The sequence below is a fragment of the Panulirus ornatus genome, chromosome 63 (assembly GCF_036320965.1).
Source record: "Panulirus ornatus isolate Po-2019 chromosome 63, ASM3632096v1, whole genome shotgun sequence".
Classification (NCBI taxonomy): Eukaryota; Metazoa; Arthropoda; class Malacostraca; order Decapoda; family Palinuridae; genus Panulirus; species Panulirus ornatus.
The window spans coordinates 28,726,039-28,743,076 of NC_092286.1; the positions used below are offsets into that span (position 1 = coordinate 28,726,039).

Consider the following 17,038-nt stretch of genomic DNA (forward strand, 5'->3'; position numbering starts at 1 on the left):
GCAACTGTTTTCATTTGGTAGTGCTGATGTTATCCACAACAATAATATCACTTGGTACTTACTACTCAAAAACTGTACATCAGGGAAGAAACACATGAAATTCAAAATAGAGGAAAGAATTTATGCAATGAAAACTGATTTGAGCTTATGAACTGAAGAGTTGTAAAACAATGAACATACTTGTATTATTCACATAAATAACTGATTTCATTTGTAACATATATTGAACAGCTTAAGAATACTAGTATATTAGGAAAAAATGTGGGAGAATCAAGATGAGGAAAAAAAATTTTAAGATGAAGACTGACTAGGTTAATGAAAATTGAGCAATGTTTTATCTACTGATCAAAGGGTTTATGACAATTCTCCCACTCATGGCACTTATAGTTAATGATCTAGCTGCGTAATTCTCTTCAGGATAAAATATCTTATTTTAGGTAAAGTCACAGAGCCATTATTTCAATAAAGTTTTGACAAAAAGGATATCTTAAAAGTAGATTGGATGAAGGAGGCATACCGTATACAACACTGGGATACATTAAAGAAAATCAAATAAATCTGGAAATGGATGCCTGAACTTTGTTTTACAAATTTTTACAAGTGAAAGTGAAGAATCGGGAGAAAGGCCCCTCAGTACACCACCTCAAAGTAAACCTGTATAAATGCAGTATAAAACATTGTTTTATCTTCCCAATAATGAGAGGAAGAATGCTGAATATTGGTAGAAAATAATATGTTCCACCTTCGGCAGCTGCAAAACATGGTTGGGAGAAAGAAAGTGCATACTGGAGGAAACTTAGAGATTGACTGTTGTGATAAGAAGCAGACCTGGAGTCATGGCCATTAAATAAAATGATGGACGTAATCTGTGCGGGGCTGAGAAGGGACTGTATCTGTTTGAATAAGAAACTCTAAATTGCGAATAAAAGATTGCAAGATATGTTGATGAATTCACCAAGAGATTCTGAACTGTTATGTTAATGATGTGTGTAAAACTGCATTTAAACCAGTGTTAGCTTGAACTTACTCGCGCCCATCTCTGAGCCTCTATAATAATGACCAAATCTAAGGATTAACGTGCAGCGCTTGGTGAGTAAGGGAAGCCAAACGAGAAAACAAGGCAGGTACCTACAGGCACCAGTAGGGATGTGGATATTGTAGAGTATATACTGTGGCATAAAAACTACCATTTATTGTAACAGAAAAAGGTGGGAAAAATTTCATAAAAAATTGTCTGACTTAGAACTCCAAGGACAGTTACTGGAATGTAGTTTACTCTTCAAAGTAATACCAGGAAAATAAATGAATATAGCCAATATATTGGTGTGAAGGCTGCATAAGCAGTTGAATTCCAAAGTATTGAGGAAATGACACACATCTCAAAAAATCACAATAGAAGAAATTAAATATTTCATTGACTGAAAATCTGGTGATGTTTCTTCAAGTGGCCCTGTCTCATTGACTGAAAATTTGGTGAAATCCCCTCAACTTGCCCTATCTAAAACTTTTGTGAAGTTTTCTCTTTAACCATTGTTACCCGGAGGTGACACGTCTTTAACAACTAGTTCCATTATTTGATCTAACACTGTCGAAATCTATCCACACAAGTCAAACTTCTTAAAGTGTTTGATCTCGTACTGACAAAATCCTTCCAGAGTAGTGCTTTTGTTTCCATTACAAGAGATAAGAGTAATGCTGTGAACCAGGAAACATTGATAATACGAAGGGATCAAATCCTTGTACCATTAGAGGGATAAAATGTTCAGAGACACCTGATTAAGACTTCTGACTAGATGCTTAGGTCTGGGTGGATCATGGATACAGATGAAAAAGACTTAAACCATTGAAAAAATTGTGACTAGAAATGTACAAAGAAGCAAAATCTTAAATTTGACATATTACTACTAATGAAAATAATTTGTGCTCAAAGAATCATTCAAAATTAAATTTCAGCTTGTAATTCCATATCTCTGAGTGAAAATCCATACAGTGTCCTTGATATGTGCTCAAGAATAAGGTTATCATTGTGATATCACAGAAGTGAAGTAGTTGTTACTTGTTTGACAAATAAGTTTTTGTTAATTGAATAGGGTTAATCATCAAGTTTATACAGAAAAGGCAGTATATATTAGAAAACATATGGTAAGAAAAGAAAGTAGGTAATACAACTGGAAATAAGAATGAAGTGAATTTTTATAGATACAGCTGGATTTGAAAATGTATAGAGAAGATACAAGTAGTGCTGCTATGTAAATAAGACCCCAAACGATTTTTGGTTACATAGGCACTCTCTTTGCTCTTCTCACAGCTTCAGTGGTTGACCCAATAGATACTGTCTACTGGCAATGGTTTAGATTGAACTCCAAAAATTTGATGAAATATGTAATCTCAGTAAAGCTAACATGATAAGATTTCATAAGCAGATAAGTTTTTAAGAGAAAAGCTTAACTTTGAATAAATTTTTAGCATTCTAAACAAGCTCAGAATCAAGTTATTTACTTCCTTAGCTTTTTACATTAATGTTCAATTGAAATTCAGTGCTGCACAAACTTTATATTAAAAAACTCAGACATTCCTTCTCATCAATTTAATGTACACTGTAAAAGACCTATTTACTGTCTGTCATACAAGATCTGTTGTAACCCACTATCATCACTTCTCACAAACATCTATAAAATAATTATATATTTGCATTATTTTTTAGAGAGCACAAGTTCTGTTAATAAGAAGTCTTGCGGGTGATCCAAGGCAGATGATCCAGGTCAACATTACCACCACAGAGAATAACACCAATTTTCTGAGGTGCAGGCTTAAGCTCCTCCATTGATGTGAGTGCGACATACACAGCAGCACCAGAGGCAGCCTCCACAACTACCTGGTGAGCATATATTCAGTACTGTAACAATAAGCAGAGGATTACAACCTCAACAGACCAATCTGTTTTGGGGGTCAAGGGTTTCTGATTTACTAAAAATTTTAGCTTTTTCTAAAAGAAAATGGAGTTGTAGAAGGAGACAAATACATACATACATAATTGAAAAGCATATAGATGACTTTATTCGGAGGAGAAATTACATGAGCAACAGCATGATTTTTGGGAAAGGTCATGTGTAACAAAACTTCGATTTCTAGAAGTGTGTGAGCTCTTAAACCAAAGGGAAGGCTGGGTAGGATTTGTTTGAATCTAGACTTTCAAAAAGATTTGACACTGTTTTGCATGGAAGATGCTTAAAAGGCTAGATCACCACTTAGGAATAAGGGAAAAACTCCATAGTTTGACAGTCTAGCTAAGTGGCAAGGAACAAAGAACATATCAGAGGAGTCTTCTCAAAATGGGAGGTGACCAGCGGAGTGCCAATGGGATTTGTTCTGGGACAATTACTCTTCTTGGTTTATGAAAATGACCTGCCTGAAGATATGGACTTCTTTCTGGATATGTTTGCAGGTGATGCAAAGGTCATAAGGGAAGTGAAAATTGTAGAGGGTTGCAACACCCTAAAAACTCCTTACAAATTCTAAAGTTGGTCTACTACATGAGTGAAGTTCACCCTGAATAAATATAAAGTAATGAGGATGTGTTACAGTGAAATTTGGCTTTAACAATCGCTAACCAATTTATACCAGTGATATTTCAATCCATCCAATAGCCTTACCTTCATGCGTTCAAATGCAAGCTTCATTCCTTCAATCATTTGGTCATCTGTGACACTAAAAACTTTTGGCTCAGCATACTCGCACAAGATTGGAAATGTCAGGTCACCAACCTACCAAGAGAAAGATGAGAGGAAAAAAATCTTAGTGTAATCAATAACCACCTAAAACATCACTAAAACTTCAAATATATCCATACAAATATAACTGAAAGTCATGTTACCATACTTTCATATAGAAATTTTTTACAGAAGATAATAGACAGCAGAAGATATAATACATACCAGTTTAGTAATAAACAATTAAAAGAGAGATGACACTCAGTGGTTACCTGCAAGTGTTGGAACAAAGGCCTGGTAATGACAGATCTCATTATTCTTCAAACACGGATATAAACCTGATGATAATCACAGTCGGTTAGAGATTTGGTTTTCGAGAGAGAGAGAAAGGGTACAGAAGAGTGGGAAACACAACAAGGAAAATGCTTTTAGGACACTACCTCAGAAAGAGTCTCTCACCCCCCAAAACGTATATTTCCCCATTAGAGCATATCAACATGGAAGAGGAGGAATAGAGAAAAACTTCGTTGAGAGGCCATTCATAGCAAGAAAACTACCTTTTGAATCATCTTGCCACAGTAGGGTCCTTTATCCCTGATATGACAACCCTAAGGTCACATCATGTCAACACTTGACAACTAGAGAAGATATCTGATAGAAATGGTAAAGTAAGATTTACCTGTATATAAATAAAACAAATAAAAATATGGACTCGAGTTCACTGGTTATGGGAACTTTATTGCCGTAGACACCCCCTTTAAGGGAGTTCCAGTTAGGAACATACATCAGATGACAACAGATGTCTGATTACTTCTTAGTGATGGACAGTGCAAAAGTCTGCAGTGGTTTCAGGAAAAGAGGAAAAAACATCAATATGAAAGTGGAGAAAGTAAATGAGCTTCAAAAAGAGGCTTATATACAGAGATGAGACATAGCATGAAAATGCAGTACTGAGTGAAAGTTATTTAAGGAAGCAGTGCTTGCAGGTGAAGGATGCAGCATGCGGAAGTATGAGAAAGAGGAGTTAGTACCAGGATAATGAAGTCAAACTGCTAGTGAAAAAGAAAAGGGGTGCTAAGATGATACCTGCAGGGATGAAGAGTAACTAGGAGGTGTACAAGATGAAGTGGCAAGAGGTCAGGGAAGACCTTTTGAGTTAAAAGTGAGGGCAAATTAGAGATGAGAAAATTTCAGTGAGCTTCAAGGAGAGTAAGTAAATGCTTTGAGAGGAGGGAAATAGTGTACTTACCTAACTACAAGTACCTGTGAAAATATTTTGTCAACATGGCAGGGCTAGCATGTATAGGTACCACTGGACTTGTGTGATTTTGATTTACACCATTTTCAGAATAATGCGAAGGTCCATTTCCACATTTTTTTAGTTTAAGTGGTGAAAGTTTGTAACAATGTAATCATCATTGGGCTGGCAGCGTGGCATTGCCACTACCATGGGATAAGCGTGGGTATGCATGGTGTGGATACAATCTGTATTCATGGAGTGCTGCAGTATTTTGTGCTAAAGTATATTGTATGTTGCACGAGTTTTGCCTCTTGCATCATGCCACCGAAGCATTTTTTGAATTCTCCTGCTGTCAGTGGTGCCAAGAAGCATAAGGCCATCACCAGTGATGAATGTGCTCAAACATTAAGAGAGAGGCGAGTGAAAGGCTGACATTAAGCATGCCCTTAGACTACTACTTCATGGACTGTTCGTGATAGTGCAGAGAAGATTTACTCCAAAGACAGTCCCAAACCATTCTTCCCCACTAGCCCTTGAGCTTAGTCTCACTCATAGCCTATATGGATATATAGCGACAAAGTAAAATAAATAAATAAATAATAAGAATAATAATTATAATGTAAATGTCTCATGTAGGCAACTGAAGTGTACGTTATGTTCTCAATTTATGATAGGCATACCAAGTGTGCATATGTCTTCAGTAGTGTTTATGATGGGCATACCAAGTGTGCATATATCCTCAAAGGTGTTTATCATATGCACACCAAGTGTGCAAATTTCTTCAGTAGTGTTTATGATAAGCAAATCAAGTGTGCAAAAGTTCTCCATCATTTTTATAAGAATACTAATTGTGCATATGCTCTCAGTAGTGTTTAAAAACACTACTTAGTGTCTATTATTTACATAAAGGTCACTCATGAAATAATCATGATTCCAGGTCAATCAAACAAGGATACTTACCTGAGTTGGATGGAGGAAGCCAGCAAATTACTGCCAGCTCACATCACGGTCAAAAGAATATTATGATTTGTCTCTACTGATGACTTGTGGAACAATGACACCGTCTCTGAGTGGAGGATGTTGGTTGGTCAGACAGTGGACCTGGGATGTGCCATGCTGTTATCTCTCTATCAGGTGACTAATTAGTGGTTATAAGCATTTAACTCACCAGTAGGATATGGAGTTGAAGAGGTTCCAACCCTTGGAGGTCCAGGATGAACTGACTCAGAGAAAAATGTAATTTCTTTTTGACATAGTCCATGCAAAATTTTAGCAAAACAGGCAGTGATGCTGGTCTCTCACCTGTTGTGTACGTATAGCATCAGCAATGGTGTTAATAAACCTGGGAGGATTAGGCCACAACCGCTGCTTGCTTTCAAGACATTTTTGTAAGAGCTTTCCAACAGGCTCAACAGGATACACTTGTGAAACAAAGAAAAACACAGTTAATTAGATGAACACAAAATCAGTACACTACAAAAGGAAATGTATAACAAACTTATTTCTGTGCTTGAACATCTACGTGATTCATGACTGCTTATGGTGGGCAACAGTAACCTTCCTCTCCCTCCAGTACTGTAACATTCTGTTTTCCCATGTCAAGTGGTCTTCCTCTCAGATCAACTCCTAAAATTGTAGTATCAACCACTCTCCTTGTACACTCTCCATCTTGCATTCTTTCCACATACCCACATTGCTTTTTAAAGTAAGCATGTCGTGGTTGACTAAAGGTCTGTCTGGATCCCAAGGAAAGAATAGTCTCAAGGTTAATCAGGATGATTAACAAGCTTTGCTGGATAAAGCTGGTGCTTTATCCCAACCATAGATAGCATCTATGCCTATCAGACATAGGAAAGATGAAGGAGCAGACTATGTTGTCTAACCACCCCAGGGTCTAAAGCCTGGCCAATGGATCGGAAATCTGTAACATTATCGATGACATCAGTAAATCTACTGAATTGCAGAAATCAGCATTCCCTTTATAAAGTGTTTCTTGTCGGACTAAAAAAGGGGTCTGCTTTTTCCCTTTAAAAGGCAAAGACACACCCTAAGAGATGAAACATATACTGGGCAAGATCTGGCCTCTTCATCACTGTGTTACCTGAAACTGATGGTTCAGCTTAAGGTAAAGCATAGAAAAGCCTTGACACCACGTAAGTGTATTCCACAAGTGAAGATTTTGACCTCTTGAAACTATGGCCCCACTGAGAAAGAAGTTCTTAGATAGTCAGCAGGCTCTATCCATAAGTGAAAAACAGGAAAACAGGTGTTATGAAGAGTCAAGGACAACCAAGAAAAAATTAGTGAGAGAAATGGAAAAATGACAGTTTGAACCTGAGCATGGAGCTGAGAATCATGGAGATTATACTGCAACTGCATTTTGAAAATGATTGATAAAAGAATTATTAATGGTAGAAGCAAAGACCATTAACTTCTCTTTTAATAAAGTTTGTTTTTATCAGAGAAAAAATATTTTCGGCTTAATACACAATTGTATTAATTGTGGAACATTTATTTTTTGAAGTCAAATTTCTCCTCCATGCTGCTTTCTATAAAAGCAGGGAGCTAAAGGATTTGGTTTCCCTTCATTGTACACCTTGGTTGTTCTTTACTTCAGGGGGAACATGGCGTGAAACAAGAATATTAAGATGTAATGGTTCCATGGGCAAGGGGGATTATCTTTGTTTACCTGTTAAGTAAATGGTTTCTTGTGAATGACCATAAACTTCCGTGGCTTGGAGGAACATAATACTATAATTTGGGAAGCCAACCATGATCTTAATGGTATACAGCCATATCTAAGCCAGACATGAGAGCTTTATGACTCTCGATTCACAATCAAGTTTAGAAAATTGAAATAATTGTGCTTACCTCTACAGTTAGGTTGCATGCCTTTGGTGGCAACAGCAATCCCTGACGTCATACCTCCACCACTGATGGGTACTAGAATAACATCTAGATCTGGAACCTGGGGTGAATGATATTACTATTAAAGCTGAACCATGCAATGCTATGCTGATTGACAATTCATACTTCGCAAATTACCATGACTTATTTGGTACTGATTGACAAGACTTATTTGGTACTGATTGACAATTCTTACTTCGCAAATTACCATGAGTTATTTGGTACTGATTGACAATTCTTACTTCGCAAATTACCATGAGTTATTTGGTACTGATTGACAATTCTTACTTCGCAAATTACCTTGAGTTGTTTGGTAGATTTAATGAAAACAAAAGCTAATGCATACAGGACCTAAGAATTTAATGAGGTTATATGCTAAGAATATGATGAGGAAAATATACTGTGGTCAGTTTAAAAGCATAGCTTTTGAAGAGTGAAAAAAGACTTCTCTTCTGTATGCAGAATCCCATAAACATCTAAAGAAGCACTTGCTTGATGGGGAGTTCAAACACCATTTCTCCCCAAAATAAGGTTTATCCATTAGAATTCACGCTCTATGACTTCTCTAATACTCATGAAATAAGCATATGCCCAACCATAGGAACCAACGACTTAGGTCTATGTCATGGTGCAGAGGTGAGGAAGCACCAAGCGGTTGAGAGAGCAGAAGAGGGTGTGTTGAAATAGCTTGGACATTCAGAGAGCTTGAGTGAGGAAAGGATGATAAAGAGGATATTATGTGTTGAAATGTTTTGGACATATGGAGAGAATGAATGAGGTAAGGATGATAGAGAGGATATATGTGTCGCAGGTGAAGGGACCAAGGAGAAGTGAGAGACTAAGTTGGAGGTGGAAGGATGGAATGAAAAAGATATTGAGTGATTGAGGCCTGAACATGTAGGAGGGAGTCTTTCTTTGTCTGTTTCCTGGCACTATCTTGCTAAAGCAGGAAATGGTAATCAAGATAATAATAATATGATAAGTATAATGGTTTCAGTCCATTATACGTATCAGCTTGAGAGCAGATGTGAGCAAACTGTGCCATTCTTTCTCTGTTCCTGGCACTAACTTGCAGTCAGTGGCAAAAATCTATTTTTCTTTTTTCTTACAAAATGTGAAATAGACTGAATAAAATAGAGAGGTTTCAAGACTGAATCAAGAAGCTGCAAAATTGCTGAAAGAAGGAATATAATGTACCAGACAACTAGAATGATGTAACAATGGTAGTAATGTAAGTGAAAACAAAAAAAATCTTCAGACATACTGGAAATGATAAATGCATCAGCACTGCCCAGTGCAGATGAGGAATATGAAACATTCTGAAAATGGTTAATAACACCATATTAAATGTACACAGATTACAAATTCTGTTTTTCAACTATTTCACTCATATGTAGGAGTGAAAGAAAAGGTTGGGTAATAGGATGCAAACAGTAGAAAGATATCTTTAGGTTGTGATATAGTACTAGATGACTGGATAAACATAAAACAAAACAGTTTAAGGAAATTATGAGAGTAAGAGTAACAAGAAATAATGGACAGGAAGTGAGAACTAAGATGGTAAGATGACATAAGTAAAGTATTTGAGTGTGGGAAAACAAAGAAAAAGAGCATGTGTAATATAAGAAGCTGCACAGCCTCTGAGGTGCTTGAATGTTAACCTGTACAAGAAATTCTTCTGTATTGCAAGAAGTGGCAAATCAAATTCATTGCTAGTAAAAAAGGAAAATAAGCCACAAGAAAGAGGCACCAAAACTATGAAAATAAACTTGTTACAATACATTTCAAGATTACTTTCTTCGATGTTGGAGGCTCTAGGCACGGACAAAAGTCCACATCAGAGCCAGGCCTTAATTGAAAGGTTAATGAAAGGGAAAAAGAAGAGACACAGGAAAGAATTTACGAATTATGTCTTCTGTCTTCTTGTGCCAGGTCACAGCTATTAGGAAAGACATGAGAGGGTAGAGAGTTCCAAAGCTTCAAGGTGTATGGAAAGAAAGTTATCTATATGGCCAACCCTTGAGTTGCCATCAGCCTCACAGTAATCATATGATGCAACAGCTTGCCAAGCATTACATAGTCCATTTAGTGGTGGTGGCATACAAACAGCCAGCTCTTGGGAGCAAAATCCAAAATAATACCTAGAGAAGAGGAAAAATGAACCAACATTGTGGCATAGGGCAAGCTGGTCAAGTTTTGAAGCTGGTCTGGGAGAGTTTATAAGTCAGACTGCTTTCTGCTTTTTCCAGTCAGGATGCAGAAGTAGAACCACCTCAGATGCGAGAGCAGTATTCCATAAAAGGATGGATCAGTCCATCCTTTGCATAAACAGAGAGACTTTTCTGTAGAAAAGAAATTTTGACATCAAATCAGGACTCCCAGTTTCTTAGAGACATTCTTAGCTATTTCCATAATGTGGGGTTTCCAAGAAGATAGAGCAGATGTCACAGTAATACCGACTATGTTCATTTAGTCAATAAGTGGATTACAAGTGTCAAAGGAGAGAAGAAAGTTGTGAGAAATTTTCGAGAGATGGGCAGAAACTGGGTCTTTAAGGCATTAAACTTAACCAGATATTGTCTACCCAAATGAGATATCTTGTCCAAGTCTGAGTATATTGAGTAAGTTGTGTCGATATGTGGTGCAGATTGGATGAGAGGAGAAGAAGCAGATTTGAAGGATATAAGTGTATTTGATTATTCATGAAAGAAAGGAAATTGCTGATTAGATGGAAAAAAAATGTAGGGGACAGGACAGAACCTTTACGGAGATCACTTTTGACAGAGATAGTTGGAGAGGCTGATCCATCAAAAACCAAAGTGAGGGAGGGAAGCCAAAAGAGGAGTGCTTAGAGATGAGACCCTAATGCCACACCTGGCAAAATCTTTGGATATATGAAGGGCATCTGCTTAGGATTCCCGAAAATCTTTCATTGATGGTGACAACACATTAGTAAAATAAGGGAGAATATCTCCTGAGGATCTTACATTATGGAAGCCATACTGGTGATCAGATAGAAAACTGTGAGATTTAAGATGTCTGAGGATAAGGAAATTGAGGAAGAATTCAGAGCCATTGGAAATGACAGATGACAGCTGAAGGGGTTAGAAAAGTCATACTTCTTTGGGGTGGTATATACTGATGAACGCTTCCAAGAAGGAAAGGTTCTTGATTTTAAACAGAAATGGAATAGACGAGCAACCACAGTTGCAAGTTCAGAGGCATAGTCTTTCAGTACACATGGATTGATGATATTAGGATCAAAAGCCTTGCCTGTGTCATGAGAGAGAAATGCTTTTCAGACAGTTCGAAATGAGATTATGGGAAGGGGCATAGGATTAGTAAGAGGAGCATGATGGTCATCCTAGGTATAGTTAGAGGAGAAAGTGAAACCAAGAGAGTTACTCTGTCTATGGGAGAGACAATTATAATACCATCAGAATGGAAAAGTGAAGGAAAGGTAGAGTGAGAGAAAATGTTAGTAATGCCCTTAGCAAAACACCAGAAAGACCTGTCGGTGAATGAAAAGGTGAATAAAAGAATGCTTTTTCTCGTGGATAACATATTTGCAGAAATTACAGACAGTGATAAATGCTGAATGGGAGCTGGAGGAAGGCGAGTTTTTCCAAGCCTGATGTGCCTGACCCCTTACCTGAATGGCATCATAACAGGAACGGTTGAATCATGGATTGGAAGAAGAGTTTGTCTTGGGGGAAGAGGGAGTAAATGCTTCCATTCCCACAATGTCTTGGGGGAAGATGGGGTAAATGCTTCCATTCCCTCAACAACCTCAGCTGTGCATTTGTTGGAAACAAAAGCATCACCACATGAGAGAAGGTAATTTACTCAAGGAAAGTTAATTCCAGTCAGCTTTGTTGAGGTGCTAATACTTATGTTTAGAAGGGACTGCTGGATGGGGAGATGCCTTTCAAAATAGATACATTTATGAGTGGTCAGATGAACCAATTAGGGATGAAAATGTGTATTTACAGTTTGAAGGATTGGAGGTGAAAAACTGATCCAGGATAGTAGAAATAAAGTCACAGCAGTCATGAATATAGGTGGGGGTGGAACATAATTTGCTCTAGATCAGAAAATGCAGAATGTGTGGGCTTCAATCCCCCACCATCCATATGGGTAGAATTCAACCATTCCCAAAGGTGAATGTCGAAATCCCCTAAGTAGAGGGTCCCAGTTTGCAGGTTAGAAGATACCACAGTCTCACAGCAGTTTTGATAGTTGAAGAAAGTTGTAAAATTAGTAGGATTAGGAGAATAGTGGTTGAAACAAAGGAAAAGCGTAGTACTTGGGAGACAGACCTTGAGCCACAAAACAAAGTTTGGGGACTAAAGGTCCTCAAGGCATACAACAGGTGCGTTGATGTAGAATAAGCAAAGACACCACCTTTGAACCAGAATCATGAATGGAGATTACTATTGGATATGAAAAAGGGGCTAGTGAGAACTTCATTAGACAATTGGGCCTCAGTGAGAAGTAAGATATTAGGAGAGCGATGAGACAGATGGTGTTCAACAGAAGAGAGGTTACTAGAGAGACCATGAATGTTGGTACATCGAATAGGTAGGTCTATCAGAAAGTGAAAGGTCTTGGGAGGGCCTGGTACGACTACTATATGTGCCCACCGTTCTTATTGGCACTAGTTGGCACCTTGAAATTCTTAGCACCCCATGATGCTGGGGACCAGGGGCTACAAACAGAACAGGGGATGGCATGAGAACTTACGTGAAGAGAATAAGAGAGGTTTGAGTGGGTGTTTGATACTTTTACGGAGGAGATGTCAGTACGTTCTGATGAGACAGTAAAATCAGCAATCCTAACATGGAGGGTGTACAATGATTGGTTGAATTTATATACTAGTGTTGCCTCAAACCTATTACATGAAAATTTACTTATAATAAAACATATTCTACCTTCTTCCTATTCAACATATAACAGTACTATACTCTGACCTCTTCAAGAAGTTCTAATGCAATGGTTCCTTGACCAGCCATTACATCATAATTATCAAAGGGATGGATGACTGCTTTGCCTGTCTTTGTTGCAATCTCTGCACATGTCGTTTTCCTGTCCAAAGAATATTTATGAATACATAAATTTCATATAAAAAAATACAGGTATTATCAAGTTTGCAGATAAATGCAAAGGACAGTAGCCTAGTGGTTTGAAATCAGCTTGGGTGTGTGATGTCACCATATGTGTTTATGGACGGGGTGGTAAGGGAGGTGAATGCAAGGGTCTTAGAGCAGATATTGCAATCTGTAGGGGTTGAGGGGGCCTGAGGAGGGAGTCATTTGTTGTGTGCTGGTGACAGTGCTCCATTAACAGATTCAAATGGGAAACTGCAGAAGTTGGAGTGTGAGTTTGGAAGTGTGCGTGTGTGAGGAGCAAGTTGAGAGTAAATGTAGTAAAAAGTATTAAAAGTATTGGAGGAAAAAATGTGTTTTAGATACCTAGGAACAAACACCGTGGATAAAAACCACTTGTCCTTATTATATTCCTGAGTTTGTTAGCATAAAAAAAATTGATTACAGTGAAAGAATTCTGTAGAATCAGAAGGCAGAAATAATTGTAACTGTCTGACCTTGCTTCCGGTGTAGCTTCGCAGAAAACAAGGTTAGCACCATAATCTTTGATGGCATCACACTTGACCTTTGGAGTTCCCTTGGGCACTACTACACTACAAGGTAAGCCAGCACATTCTGTAAAAAAAAAAATGTGTGCTGTGATGTAGGAGGAACCATTTCTCTTGGAGAGGCAGTGCCTAAGGGGGTCAGACAAAACACTTGCTCACAGTAGGTCAAAACACCCTTCTACTGATTGTAGCCACCAGCCTTTCACCCTCTTCAACGACCATTATATACATGAAGCCAACAACTACTCATCCAAACTGGTGCAGCAATGCATATGAAGTTTTCTGGCCAGCAATCCATCTCATTCTCAACACAAGCAACTGAATGCCCTAATCAAGGCCATCTCATTAACTCTATCTTCAAGGTACAGCAGTCCCAATAATTTATGGATGTGAAGCATATATTATATAGGAGGATATGCAGAGGACGGTGAAAGTGAAGTCTTTGAGGACAATATGTGGAGTGAGGTGGTTTGATCAAGTTAGTAAGTAGGCAACTAAAGGGGGTAGGAGCAGTAGGCTGTCCCCCCCCCCCCCCCAATTTTCAATTTTTAAAAGGGGAAACAAGAAGGAGCCAAGCAAGGAGTGCTCATCCTCCTCAAAGACTCAGCCTGGGATGTCTAAATGTGTGTGGATGTAACCACGATGAGAAGAGATCAGAGATAGGTGGTATGTTTGCAGAAAGAAACCTGGATGACCTGGCTCTAAATGAAGCAAAGCTCAAGGGTAAAGGACAAGAATGGTTTGGAAATGTCTTTGGAGTAAAGTCAGGGGTTGGTGTGAAGGGAGAAATTTGAGAATAAATGAATAAAAGCAAGGTTATTAGCTTTAGCAGGGTTGAGGGACTGGTTAGTTGGAGTATAAGTTTTGAATGGAGAAAAATTGGAGGAAGTGAAGTGTTTTAGATACCTGGGAGTGGACATGGCAGCAAATGGAACCAAGGAAGCAGAAGTGAGTCAGGTGGTGGGTGAGGGGAGGAAGGTTCTGGGAGTGCTGAAGAATGTGTGGAAGGAGAGAATATTATCTAGGAGGACAGAAATGTGTTTGTTTGAAGCAATAGTAGTTCCAACAATATTGATTGAATGTGAAGCGTGGGCGATAGATAAGGCTGCACGGAGGAGGGTGGATGAGTTGGAAATGAAATGTATGAGGACAATATGTGGCATGAGGTGGTTTGATTAAGTAATGAAACGGTAAGAGAGATGAGTGGTAATAAAAAGAGTGTGGTTGAGAGAACTGAAGAGGATGTGAGGAAAGGTTGTCAGGAATGGAGGAAATAAAAAGAACAGGGAGACCAAATTGGAGATGGAAGGATGGAGATTTTTTTCAGTGATCAGGGCCCAAACATGCAGGAGGGTGAAAGGTGTGCATGGGATAGAGTGCATTGGATTAATGGGGTATACCAGGTTCGATGCATTGTCAGTGGACTGAGTGATGGCATGTGAAAGGTCCAGGGTAAACCATGGAAAGGCGTGTTGGACCTGGTTGTAAATAGGGAGCTGTGATTTCATTGCATTACACAAGACAGCTAGAGAATGGATGCGAGTGGATGCAGCCTTCCTTTGTCTGTTCCTGATGCTACCTCACTAACATCTTTCACAAGTCCTCGCTTTCAACCATACCATATGCTCTCTGGCATTGCCATATCACCAACAGAGAATTAAAGCTTATGCTACAATAAAAGACGGGTTGAACCCTCATGTAGAACCAGACGAACTCATCTGACCTCATTCTGTAAGTAATGAAGTTTCATATTTCAGTTTTTATAAGGTGGTCTCTGTTAGGCAAGAAAATCTTTATAATGTACCGCATGTTATGAGTGTTTGCCTTTCATATTCTTTGTTTTCTAGGGTGATCGTTGTGGGGAAGAAAGTTTTTGTAACACATATCAGACCCATACTATAGCATGGGCAGCAAAAGCTTATTCACAATTTGTATTTGCAAGGGAGTGTAATAATCTGTTTGCTGTGAAACGTTTGCAGTATCATACTGTTATCCTGTCACTTACTGGCAGCATATGCTACAGCCTGGCCGTGATTTCCACTGCTGTGTGTTACTACTCCAGGACTGTTGGGTCTTTTCTCCTTCTCAAGCATCACCTGTTAACAATCATGTGATCAGACACATCCTCTACATGGAATTAGTTATATGTAGAAACACATGTCAAAAATATCTGCAACACCTTCACTGATCAAAAAAATCTTGGTTTTGATGAATGAAAAAACATTAATGGAGACAGAGCCCGAAGTGCATCAGACAGAGCATTTGCTCATGGAAGGTGAAAACACCGTTTTGATCCCCAGTGAAGCACATATCTACCAGGATATCTTGCTCGACAAGAAACATAGCACCATGGTCCTCCTAAGTCTATGATGTCATAGCACAGCAGTGAGGTGGCATCTCCTGCTTTAACCCTCACTACTTACCACCTACTAGAGTCTGCCTTTGACCTCTTACTGTCAGGAATCGAGAAATAGCTCTACTAAAAGGAAAGAAGAGAATGACAGTGAGGTAAAAAAAACATGCCCATAGGGTTTAGCCTCAGGCGAAGAAATGGAATGTCACACTTGAAAACTAACATCTTTTCATGTGGACAAAGCCCTTGCCTAACAAACCACATGAAGACAGATTGGGAGAAGTAAACTTGTTCTTTCAATGCAAGAGATGTCTCTGAAGCAAACTAGTAGAATGTTTTAAAATACTCAAATCATTCAATAATGTCAGTGTTGAACATTTCTTTACAATAGTGCCAGCACTTCCAAGAGAAAATGGACTAAAACTTTGAGGTTATTAAGTAAATCTGGACTGTATGAAAGATTTCTTTTTCTAAACATTTATTAAGTCAGCTGATGTTGCCTTAAATAATCATACCAGCTTCCTCACCAGGCATTCATATATTTTCATCTGATATCTTTTTTGTGTGACTCTGTATCTTCCACACTGGTTAAGAACTCTTTGGTCCATTTTCCTATGTTTTCTTTACTACTAGCTTGCCACTTTCTTTAGTAATGCTCTCCGTTTTACTGTGTCAAATGCTTTTGCAAAGTCTGAAAAAAAAAGTGTGCATTCTCTTCCCTTTCATTAAGATTTCATATGTCACTTACAATAAACAAATGGTTGTGTGCGCATACCTTTACTTGATACAGTTCCATGTTAGCCTACATTGATGAGTTCATAGATAGTAAGATGCTCCACTATGCTTCACTCCCTTCAATATCATTACCCCATGTGATATCAGGCAGACTAAGCCATATTGTTTAAGCAGGAATTTGAATGCCCCTTTGTGTGCTGATGTTATTCCTGCCATTAAACACCACCCGTACCAGACATATACTCGTTTGAAACCACAACCCTTAGATGAACACAAGTCACACTTTCCTGTCCATTCTCTGGACATCAACCGGATATCCCCACCTTACTTGAAACTTTGATTTACCACTACATCCCAGGATCCTTTGTTCCCACAATGCAACTACCACAATAAAGACACTGAACACGTACTGCTTAACTGCCCCAGCCTCTCCCCACAAA

At 38.5% G+C, this 17,038-nt stretch overlaps 1 protein-coding gene across 3 annotated transcripts in view; it reads right to left on the reverse strand.

Moving 5' to 3' along the window:
* Positions 1-107: 107 nt before the first annotated feature.
* LOC139746025 (serine racemase-like) overlaps positions 108-17,038 on the reverse strand; it is a 33,774-nt gene continuing 16,843 nt past the window's right edge. For all 3 annotated transcript variants that reach the window (XM_071656837.1, XM_071656838.1, XM_071656836.1), the window contains 7 exons: positions 15,516-15,606; positions 13,460-13,577; positions 12,828-12,942; positions 7,822-7,918; positions 6,253-6,371; positions 3,654-3,764; positions 108-2,875 (listed from right to left, as the gene is read on the reverse strand). In XM_071656837.1, coding sequence (XP_071512938.1) covers positions 2,720-2,875; positions 3,654-3,764; positions 6,253-6,371; positions 7,822-7,918; positions 12,828-12,942; positions 13,460-13,577; positions 15,516-15,606 — 807 coding nt within the window. In that variant the 3' untranslated portion in view covers positions 108-2,719. The remainder of the gene's footprint in view (positions 2,876-3,653; positions 3,765-6,252; positions 6,372-7,821; positions 7,919-12,827; positions 12,943-13,459; positions 13,578-15,515; positions 15,607-17,038) is intronic.